At 33.2% G+C, this 12,131-nt stretch overlaps 1 protein-coding gene across 8 annotated transcripts in view; it reads right to left on the bottom strand.

Moving 5' to 3' along the window:
• Window positions 1-12,131, bottom strand: part of NEK1 (NIMA related kinase 1) — a 134,187-nt gene that overhangs the window by 92,463 nt on the left and 29,593 nt on the right. For all 8 annotated transcript variants that reach the window (XM_039876332.1, XM_039876326.1, XM_039876325.1 and 5 more), the window contains 3 exons: window positions 10,226-10,426; window positions 5,804-5,864; window positions 2,131-2,282 (listed from right to left, as the gene is read on the bottom strand). In XM_039876332.1, coding sequence (XP_039732266.1) covers window positions 2,131-2,282; window positions 5,804-5,864; window positions 10,226-10,426 — 414 coding nt within the window. The remainder of the gene's footprint in view (window positions 1-2,130; window positions 2,283-5,803; window positions 5,865-10,225; window positions 10,427-12,131) is intronic.

Genomic DNA, 12,131 nt, shown 5'->3' with positions numbered 1-12,131 from the left:
GTGTCAGTTTACAGATGCTGTCAATTAAGAAAGTGAGTCTGGTACAAGAGGGAAGACATCCAAGGACTGAGATCTTAAGCACTTTAATATTTAGAGGTCAGGGACATGAAGAGAAACTTGCAAAAGAGACTGAGAAAAGCAATCGGGTAGGGGGAAAATCAGAAGAATGTAATACTTTGGACTCAAGTGAAGAAAATGTTTAAAGAAGGAAGGGGTAATCGAGTGAGTCAAAAATTGAAGTAGAGAAAGAAGACAATTGACTCCCGGATTGAACGATATGGAAGTCACTGATATCCTTCCCAAGAGCTCTTTCCTAACAGTTATAAGATAGAAGTCCCTGAGTGGAATGCGTCCAAGAGAAAATGAAGAGAGGAGCTGGAGACAGCATAGACAAGGCTTCGGAAAGTTTTGCTGTCAAAGGAAATAGAGATATATGGAAGTAGCTAGAAAGGAGAAAGGGGAAATAAGGTTTGCTTGTTTATTAAGGCTAAAGATAGAACATATATGTTTGCTAATAGGAATGACTCAGTAAAGAGGAACAATATAATAATGCAGATGAGAGCACAATGTCCTTTAAGAGGCAAAAGTAATAATAATAACATACATAAATGGCCGTGTTGACTCTATGAGAATAGATCACCTAAAGTAATAGGAAGAAAGGCAGAATATTTATAAACATATATGACTGACTAGCAGCAGTAGTAGTGTTGAGTATGTGGGGAAATTTTCTTCCAATTGCTTCTATTTTCTCAATGAAATAAGAAGCAAGGTCATTAGCCTTTAGTAAAAAACAAGGAGAAGGCAAAGATAATCATCTATAAAATGTGAGAGTAAATGGACTCAGGAAATATAACAGGGTGGCGAGAGATTCTCACTTGACATTGTTGGTGATAAATTTAAAGTGAGAACAGTTAGAACAGTCATATGTTTTTTCAATTACATTCCATGACCAGATTCAGACATAAAATGGTAGAGAGTTGGATTTCACCAAATTAAGTTTTTGCCAGGTGATTTGTAATAGTGGAAAATAGGGGCAAGAGAGCTGATGTTTTGGAAATTATTATTATGTGAGAACATGGATTTAAGCTGGAAAAGAAAAAGGAAAACTAGGAGGAGACGGGCAATGAAAAACTGGTAAGATCAATGGGTCCAAATAAGACAAAGAAGTTTTGGAGGCAAAGCCTTTGAGGAATGAGCAGGAAACAGAGGAAGTAGTGGTCAGGGAGTGGGATGGTTATAATTGAGACTACAGAATAGATGCTATTATTGATAATATCAAATTTGATAGCACAACTACAGGTGAGCATTCTAAGGTATGGTGGGAGGCAAGATCATTAAAAGAGAACAATTAAGAAAACAACAGGGCCATGTACTATTGGAAGGGTCACTGTTTTGGATACTGGACTCACCAAGAATGGCAGTTTTTAGAAGAGTGACAGTGAGTCAAGTATTAAACTCGTCAAAAACTAGGGTCTGCAGATGACCCTAACATGGAGTGGTAGCAGGTGACATAGTCTAATGACAAAAATGTCAAAGCTTGAGGGGGTGAGTTAGGAAACAGGGAAGAGTCTGGCAATGAGAAGTAAGGAAAACATCTGCCTTATCCTACCCAAGGCTCAGCGGTATAACGGGATTAGAAAGAAAACAATCACACGTTAAGAGCTCCACAACAGTGTGTTCAGCGATAAGCCAGGTTTTAGGATTAAAAAAAGTAAGGACAATCTTTAGACGTTTAGAATACAAGGGCTTTTGTTGATAACATACTGTAAGAGGGCTTTGTGGATATATTTATCTGATTACAAATTCTTAAATACAAAATTTTCCCAGGTTTTTATCAAATGGATCAGACATTTACTTGTTTTACGCACAAAAATCATTCTGCTTAGGCTGTTAAAAAATGATTTCATTTATAGCATCACTTTCTTTTTATAGCACCAACTACTTTACTTAATGTATCTACTTAATGTTAAGGCTTCTTAGTTTTAGAAGACTGATAAAGCAGAGAACAGCAATGTTCTTCAGTAACTAAATAAAAATCATTCCATTAATATCAAATAACTAAATTGAGTTGCAATAAAATAAGATCGAAATTGAATTTGTTACTAATAACAGTTTGCATCATAACCATACCTGCTTAAGTTTTTGGAGTGGCTTCTTTTCCTGCAATTTTTTATCTCCATGTTTCTTATATGCCACAGGCACGCCATATTTAGCAGCAGGCTTTGTAATTTTCTGAGCAGACACAACAGAGGCCAGGCTTTGTCCTGAAGCTGGTCTTTTAGCTGCATGAAAAGATAAAAAGAATTTCTTACAGAATTCTTTATGCTAAATCTTTAATTTCAAAATTCTTCAAGATAGCCATTTTTCATTTTCATAATCGTTGACAGCATTTAGTTTGAAACTTTTTATTCGAAATCTTATTCACTCCTTAGCACATGTCAATGCTTTCATTATAATTATTTCACACTAAAGACATTTCTTCAAAGAAGCAAAAGCCACAGTCCTATAAGATGTTAAAATCTGCCATGATAAAAAAGCACTACCCTAAAACTGACTGTGTGTAATGACTGCACAATATCTGTGAATATTCTTGAAAGTACTGAATGGTAGACTTTAAATGGGTGAACTGAATGGTATGTTCATTACATTTCAATAAAGCTGTTAAAAATAAATTTAAAAAAATTGTTTTAGAAATTACTTGCAAAATCAGAACATAAACTTCAAGAATAACTGTTAAACATTAATTCCATCGCTATGAGCTACTTAATATTTTCTTCATATACAGTCTGAACGTCTATACCTATAGACCTATTGAAGGGCGAATATCTCAGAACAATTGTTATAGCTAAAGATCCCATGAAATAGGTACCTTTAGATACTCCTGGTGGGAATATAAACTGGTCAAACTTTCTGGAGGGCAATCTATATCAAGAACAATGTTTATGAACTGATTTTAAAGACTAATCAGAGAAACAAAAATTTATAGACAAGGATAAACCCTGCAGCATTATGTATTAAACTCTTACTGAAGCCTAGACAAGGTTCTGTGTCAGAAAAATTATAAATTCAAGAACAAACAGTTAAAGGAATTAAAAGTCTGCTATTTACACCTCTCAAAGATAATAAAGGAAGTCAAAGAGTATAGTCTGTATCAATTCTTATCAAAATCCTCTTTCCTCTAACTATTCTCCACATCTCCTAAGGTGCCTCTCTGCCCAAACTGCCCCACAGTCGAAGTAAGAGCTTCTTTCTGCCTCTTCCAGCCTGCAGTCTCAGGATTTTATAAGTTAAATCAATTTAAATCCATCTCTTCCAACAAGTGTTATTTGTTTTGTTTTGATTTTTTTTAGAAGGGGAAATGAAAAAAAAAATACTAACTGGTAGTTCACAATTAAATACTAACATTAAACCCAGTTCTTCAAAGAATATTTGGTTGTATTAGAAAATGATCATCATATAATACTGTGAATTAAAAGAAACAAACCTTTGCTTATAATGCAATCCCAATTTTCAATCATTGCACATGTGTTATCACAGAAAGAAAAAATAAATATAACAGTGTATGTTAAGATTAGAGGTTATTTTTTTTTTCAATTCTTATAATGAACACATAGTATTCACAAATTTAGTAAACTCATATAAAAATAAAAATAATATTATCCATTTGATTGACAATTTAGAGATTCATAATTTGAAGACATGAGATACAGTATTTTGGGATAAGGTTTTCTGAACATATACTCCAACAGTATCCTGACAGGAACAAGAAAATGTGGAAAAAAAATTCTCTTTGAGAGTTAAACTATAAGATCAATCCAGAATGCAGACATACAAAGCCACGACATTGTGATCTGGCTACATGTATTAACATAACCAAAGAAACAATGTGGGCCAGAAAAGGGGCAAAAGGCACAAAAGTATACAAATGAATAGTCCAAAGATACAGATATAAATAGTTCCCACTGACTTTCTAAAGAGAGAATTACTTATCTGATTTTGAACATTTCTCTTGCTCAGAGGCAAGGCTACCAGTAGGATAAGCATAATATAGGGAGTAAGAGCCCACAAAATATTTATAGGCCAATCAGTAATACAACTCGTATTTAGCCACATGCTATTAAACATTTCATTCATTCAACTCTTCTTATAGCAAAATAACTTTCTAATTCCTAGATAGGCTTACTTGTGTGGAAAGAATGTGCTGAGATGGGGTATTTCTGGCCTTATGACAATGAGGCTTTTAATTAAAGACTGGCTGCTGGTGCTGGTGGGACTGCAAATTGGTACAGCCACTATGGAAAACAGTATGGAGGTTCCTCAAAAAACTAAGAATTGATCTACCATATGATCCAGCAATCGCTCTCCTGGGTATTTACCCTAAAGACTTGAAAACCCATATCCGAAAAGATATTTGCACACTGATGTTCACAGCGGCCAGGAAATGGAAGCAACCGAAGTGTCCTACGACAAATGACTGGCTAAAGAAGCTGTGGTACATCTATACAATGCAATATTACTCAGCCATAAGAAGAGATGAAATACTGCCATTTGCAACAACATGGATGGAACTCGAGATAATCATGCTAAGCGAAATAAGCCAGATGGAAAAAATTGAAAATTATATGATATCACTTAGATGTGGGATATAAACCTACAAGCAACAAAGGAATAGGACAGAGACTCATGGACATGGACAATAGACTAGTGGTTACCAGAGGATGAGAGGGAGGGTGAAAGAGGGAGGCAGATGGGATAAAAGGGGTCAAATACATGGTGACAGAAAGAAATCTAACTATGGGACAGGAACACACAATGCAAAATATATATGCCTTACTGTTAAATTGTACACCTGAAACTTACTGGATTTCTTTAACCAATGTTACCAAAAAAGTAATATTAAATTAAAAAAAAAAGAAGAAGAAGAAATGACTTCTCATGAGCCTTGACTTTGCCAAGAGAGACATGCTGATTCTGTCGTGTGTCTGTTTCTGGTGAATTTTGTTTAGAGTGAATTGATTTCCCAGGGACTAATAGTCTCTGCCCACTGAGAAGACAAGTCTAAGAATCTTTAAGAAAACCTAAGTATAGCTGGCCTTCCTGAGAATGCACTGCCACACCACTTCCAGCTTATATGGACTCAGTTTTATGATATTTTATTTTTATGTACTCAAACTCAAAATGGAGTAGAACGTGCAAAACACTATGTTTGGAAAATGATATACTTCTCAAATCTCGAATAATTTCCACTGATTTTAAAAATCCATTCTGAAATCATTCTATGTAGAAATAACATAATCTCTTTCACACAAATATATGCATATACATACATATAGTATATGGATATACATACACGATCCTATAAATATTCTATTCTTGAGGGCCACATTTAAAAGACAATTATCCTTGGCAAGATATCTAACTTCACATTAATTTATTTTTTTAAATTATACAATATAAAGTATTTCTCAAAGAAAAATATTTTACATAAAAATATACACTTAATTAAGATATAACATTCTATGACAATGTTCTCAGAATATCACCTAAACATTTGATAAAGATAGATTTCAAGAAAGATTTCATTTAAATAAGGCAGACAAAAAAATGGAAAATTTTAATTTATCAGAACATGTTATATACCGTCATATATCATAATTTAAATGTGCATTTCTTCTAAATTAATTTTAGGTACAATTATCCCAATTTATTATGTACATATACTTCTAGTATAATAGATATTATTAGTATAATAAATAAATTGATTATGGCAAACAGGTGAAAAAACTCATTAAATTTTATTTACCTGGTATAAGTTGAGGTCCAAACTTGGAAAATGTTTTTAGACAAAATTCTTCTGCAATAAGCTTAGATTGAAAGAGGGAAAAAAAAGTTAGAAAAGATGTTAAATTTCCAATGTAAAAAACTTATCCATTAATCAGAATACATTTTTTTCCTTTTTCAGTTACAATTACGCTGCCAAATAAACTATACTAATTAAATCCAAATAATACATTCACCAAATTCCTCTCATGCTAACTCCCTCCCAATCTTTACTAATTAAATCCAAATAATACATTCACCAAATTCCTCTCATGCTAACTCCCTCCCAATCTTACCAATTTATATTTATGACCTTCTCAAACAAGCATTCTTCTCAAATTAATCTAATGTATCACAAAGGCCCACACACACTGGTTGCCTGTTCTACCTCAGCAATTTAACACAACTGCCTCCTATCCAGAATAATCTCTATATTCCATGTGTATCCATATCCCTCATTCACTTCAAAACTGATAAAGAATCAGTTCATTAACTCTTTCTCAGATTAACTTCTCAGTTATTTCAACTTTACTCTGAATCTTTTCAGCATCTCCAATGAGCTTTCACTCTTATCATTATATAATTATAAACATATTATTGGATAAATATTTGCATATTCTTAATTTAACAAGTGTCTCTTTTTACTATTACTAAAACTATATCAATTCTTCAACATTTATGAACATATTTTCAGAAGCAAGAAACAAGTACTTTGTGCAAGTAATTTTTTCTCCCAACTCACTATATATTTTTTCTCTCTTTCAGTACAAAACTGTAATGTCAATGAAGATTTAACTCAATTGAAGCCTGCTTTCTTTCATACTGGGTGGGGAAGGCGAGAGAATTTTTCCACAGTGGAGAGAATATTTCCACAGTGACAGTGGACCAGAAGCTCCAACAGGCAAAAAAAAAAAAAAAAAACCCACACAAAAACAAACAAACAAAAAAATACATATGACGGAGTTGGTCATCTTTTCCATCAAGAAGCCCTTTACAGCAGTTCTCAAAGTCGCATATAAGAAGAATCAGCATCACCAGAAAAGTATTAAATATACAAATTCTCAGGCTCCACCTAAGAATTACTAAAATAGAAATTGTAGTGGTGGTAACCAGCAGTACCCTTCAAGTGAGTTTTATGTATGTTAAAGTTTAAGAACCACTGAACCATAAGATAAATGTAAGTGAAAGTCTAGTTCACAGGCAATTCAGAGCAACCGTGTCAAAGCGTTTTCTCTTCTAAACATCTGCATTTCTCCCCTTTCTTTTTCATGGAAGAAAATGAGTGTTTTATGATCTCCAGCTTGCTCCATATTGGGTAATTTCTTCCATTGTTTGAATGTGAGTCTTACTTTTCCCCTGTGTGAATGCAAATATGAATTGAGAGGTATAGAATCCAAGAAGATTCTGGAATCCCTATGCCACCCATATGTAGCTATTTGAATTAAAAATTTAAATAATATAATTTAAAATTCAGCTCTTTAGTCACACCAGCTACATTTTAAGTGCTCAATAACCACATGTAGTTAGTGGCTACAATTTGGGCCATGTAGACATAAAACACTTCATCATCACACAAAGTCCTATTGGACAGCACCTATATTCCTAATGAATCAGAGCTTATTCATGATTTGTCAAGCCACATCCAGGGAGAAGTTTCCAGAGGGTGCAAGATTGAGAACTAAGCCCTATTAACCTTGGCTGACAGCACTGAGGATTAGTGGAATAAAAATTATAGTGACACTAAAAATAATAGGTCAGATATTGAAATAAAACTCACAAATTGTTTCAAAGTTAAAGCTTTAAAAAATATATCACAAAATTTCTCATTAGAATACTGAACAAGTGATAACACAGTCATGCGCCACATTACAACACTTCCGTTTCAGCCAACTACAGATCACACATATGACAGTGATTTACCATACATACTAGGTGAGTAGTAGACTATACCATCTAGGTTTGTGGAAGTGTACTCTACAATGTTCACAATATGATGAAATTGCCTAACAGTGAATTTCTTAGAGCGTACTCCCACTGTTAAGTGGTGCATGACTATGTAGCAGAACATAAATCTTAAGAACAAAAGATAAAGGTTTTTGTGAAGGAAATCTAAGTGGTGCCAAAACAGCAACAAGGGGCTATGTATGTACTAAACATGTAATGATGAATACCCCATTTGTTAATAATTGTAGTCTTTTTTCTTTCCATAAGCTCTGCATATATCAGGCTTGACAATTTTCTACCATGGCTGGCTAATCGAATTCCAGTGCTTCAGCCTTGAGACGATGGTATGCCCTAACTGCTGCTCTAGGGTTAAAGGAATCTCAGCAAAATTAAGTCATTCTCTCTCCTTTAGTACTTGCCAAAAAACAATAATATATTGTATCATAAAACTGTCTTTGAAAATGTTATTTATAACAAAGGAATCTTATAAATAAGACACCGGCATTTCAGAAATTGTTGCTATGTCTTATACGAGTAAATTTTAACCCTTGACTTTTAATTGACTTCCTTGCTTATTAATGTGTTCTCCTGGTAGTAATAGTTAAATACTCATTTCTGTTTTCTGAAGACTACTTGTTCACATAGATGTTCTGTTAAGCCAGAAGGTATATGACACTCCCCTCTCCTCTCACAAACATATAAAAGTAATAAAACTATGATTTTGCTAGATGTATGATTGCAAGAAGAGTTTAACAGTGATTACTTAAACTAACAAAGACCACGCAAAACATATAATGGAAAATAATCCCAGTTTCAGGTGATCATATAGTTTATGCTAATTAATTTGATACAGATTTTTTATAAGTTCTGTCAAATTAAAATTCATTCACCTTAACATTTATTATGCATCTATATGCAAGTACGAAGGAAAAATAATGAGTCAACAATTATATATATAAATCCCCATAGAACAATGGTTTCTAATCATTTTCTATAAAACAGAATATAATTAAAGATATAAAATTATAATATATTTAAAGTAACATATTGATAATATTCTATATATTGAATATACTGAACACATTATGTGCTAGCCATGAAGCACTTTACATGCATTATTACTTTTAATTCTCATAACAGCTTCATGATGGAGTTATGTTTATAATCCCATTGTTCACAGGTGAGGGAAGTAGGGCACAGAAAGGTTTAAAAATTTTACAGTTAGAAACCTAAGAAGGTAGAAAGGTGATTGCCAGTATGTGTGGGAGGATGGATAGTTATTAGTTAACTGGTATACAGTCTGCTCTACAAGATCAAGAGTTATAAGAATGGATGGTGATGATGTTTGTACAGCATGATGAACATATTTAATATCACCGAACTATATACTTAAACATAGTTCAGATAATAAGTTTTATGTTATATATATATTTTATAATAAAAAAATTAGAAAAAAGAAACCCAAGAGACAGAGGAATGATTCTGTGTTATTGTGACTTATAATAAGAAATATATATTTGATCTTCGTCAAATTCCTGACATATAGTTTCTAAAACATACCTGAATTTATATTAATAAAGTGACTCTGGAATGCCCCTAAGGATGGAGGCTCATTGCCAGAGAAAGTAACAAGGTGATTAGAGGGCTAGAACTTTTAGTCCCACTCCCTTCCCCTCCAGGAGAGGAAAGGGGCTGGAGGTCAAATCAACCACTAAGGGCCATTAATTTAATTAATTATGCCTCCATAAAAAACCCAAAGGAATGGGTTTGGAGAGCTTCTAGGTCAGTAAACATGACAGGAGGGTGGTGCACCCCAATTCCACAGAGACAGAAGCTCCTGCACTTGGGACCCTTCTGAACTTTGCCCTATGTACCTCTTCATCTTCATCTGTATCCTTTATAACATCCTTACCTAAACTGGTAAATATAAGTAAACGTTTCTATGAATTCTGTGAGTTGCTCTAGCGAATTAATTGAACTCGAGGAGGGAGTTGTGGGAAACTTTGATTTAAAGCTGGTCGGTCTAAAGCAAAAGTGACAACCTGGAATGTCGATGGCTTCTGAAGTGGAGGCAGTCTTGTGGGACTGAGGGATTTGATGCTATCTCCAGGTATAGTGTCAGAACTGAATTGAGTTGTAGGACACCCAGCTGGTGTCACAGAATTGCCTGTGTGAGAAAAAGCCACCATACATTTGGTGATCAGAAGTAACAAAAGTTAAGAATTAACTGTTAAAAAGAGACACGGTTGTAATGTTTTCCCTCCAACAGATTCACAACTAGAAAGCAAAAAGGAAGGGGAAGAGTTATACAAGAATGGAAAGAAAGGTGACTCTGAAGTAATTTGAAAAGAGCACTTCATTCCTCAAAGTTCTGAAGAGCTTTCCTCAAAACAGGAGTGATATCCTAGTTAAGCACCATAACTCTACTGTTCAATTTTAATTCTAAAGTATAAAAACATACCTGAGGTGAGAGAAACTTTTCAATGCGTTTGGCTATAAAACCTTTCTCCAATATGGAGTTGACGGATGGTCTATCCCTAGGATTTCTTTTAAATAACTGAGAGAGCAAACTGCGGAGATCATAAGAATAATGCAAAGACACAGGTGGAAAAGACCCAGATATTATCTTCAGTACCAGGTTTTTCATACTGCCAGCTTCAAACTAAAATCCAGAAAATAAATTAACATATAAATTAACAAACATAAATTGAAAATGGGAATATCGACAATGAGCAATAGTTCTTTTATCAATATAGAACAGAAATACAATCCTCTTCCAAATATTTTAATCAGCATATGTTCTCAAGAGAAAGGCTCACTTGAACATATTTAAAACACAGTATCAGTCCTCATTAATGTTATAACTTGCTATAAAATTTTTACGTATTCAGAATATTAAAAGATATAGGTATTAATTAAAGATTTTATAAAAACATGACAATAATAAGATGGTAAAACAAACAAACTTGGTGGCCTTTATTTAAGACCTGCTTTCTTGTGCCCTGTTGTATAACTAGAACAAGGAATTAACTACAGAACTAAAGCATTTTGGGGAAAATATAATAAATAAAAGTGCTAATTACTTTCCTTGTAAACACTGCTGCTTATTATTATTGTTATTATTATTAAGTGTGTGATGCTCCCAAAAGCCATGGAATGAACTACGTGGCAAGTAGTCCAAAGGAGAATATATAAATGGGAATACTGCATATTTTAGAATTAAACACACTATAAACTCTAACTGAAGTAAAAACAACAACGACAACAAAAAACGTGGGGCGGTTTAAAATCTGAATATTTCAATTTGAAAATAAGTAAAATTAAGCTTTGACATCTCAGCTAAAACAGTACAGAACAGTTGTACATTGTCAACATGTTCATAATACACAGAATAAGTCCTGGTATAATTAGGCATTGGTGATTATTCCAATTATAAAAGAGTTCTGTTCAATGTTGAATTCTCCTAGCACATTTAAAATATGTCACTCAAGTTATTAAAATCTGAATTCAAGTCAACTGCTACAGAAATAGCTACGTACTTAAGAAAGAATCTTAAACGAAGAAAGATATGTTACTCTAGTCCTTCATTTATTTGTCAACTGGCAAACTCTTCATAAGCAAAGGTTAGTGAATTACTTAACTTCTCATGTCCACTTAAGAGTAAACATTTACAAAATACAGAAGCAACAGTGACAGTTAAAAGTAAATGAAAACATTTTTAAAAAAATACACTAATTTAGACCTAAGATGACTGTGTCACAGAAAAACTGACCAATTCCCTCAAATACAGATGTTATAACTACCATCCCATGTCAATTTGGCAGTCTATATATTTTTCCTTAAGAAGAAAAAAATCTAAAGCAATACAGTAGGAGAGTATACAAACATGAAAAAAACACAACGAAGGAAAATACTCCCCAAACAATATCAGGCAATAAGAAACCAACCATAAAACTGCTTATAAAATATAATTAAACTTTTGAGGAAAACAAAAAAACAAAACTCGTTTTATAAATTATTCTAGAAGAAATCCTAGAAGATGACAAAATATTACAAGTAGTAATTACTGGTTGAAAGAATTACTCGATATTTATTCACTTCTTTATATTTTTGTGTTATATTTTCTGTAATGAAAATACTGTTGTTTAATCAATGGGGGATTTTTAAAATGCCAATTCCAAATTCCAAAATGGAAAATGATTAAAATTCAACCTATTTAGAACAAGAACTGCCCCTTTTTGGTGTATATGCCATCTCAAAAGAGTTTCAAAAGTGAAAATTAAAACTGAAGAGCATTTAAACCAATAAAATCCCTTGATAAATATGTTGAAAAATGTTCCTTAGATAATCTCAATTCCAAACTCAAA

The sequence above is a fragment of the Pteropus medius genome, unplaced genomic scaffold, assembly GCF_902729225.1.
Source record: "Pteropus medius unplaced genomic scaffold, Ma_sr-lr_union100, whole genome shotgun sequence".
NCBI classification, from domain to species: Eukaryota; Metazoa; Chordata; class Mammalia; order Chiroptera; family Pteropodidae; genus Pteropus; species Pteropus medius.
The sequence above is the reverse complement of the archived record's forward strand: the minus strand, read 5'-3'. Positions and strand labels throughout refer to the sequence as shown.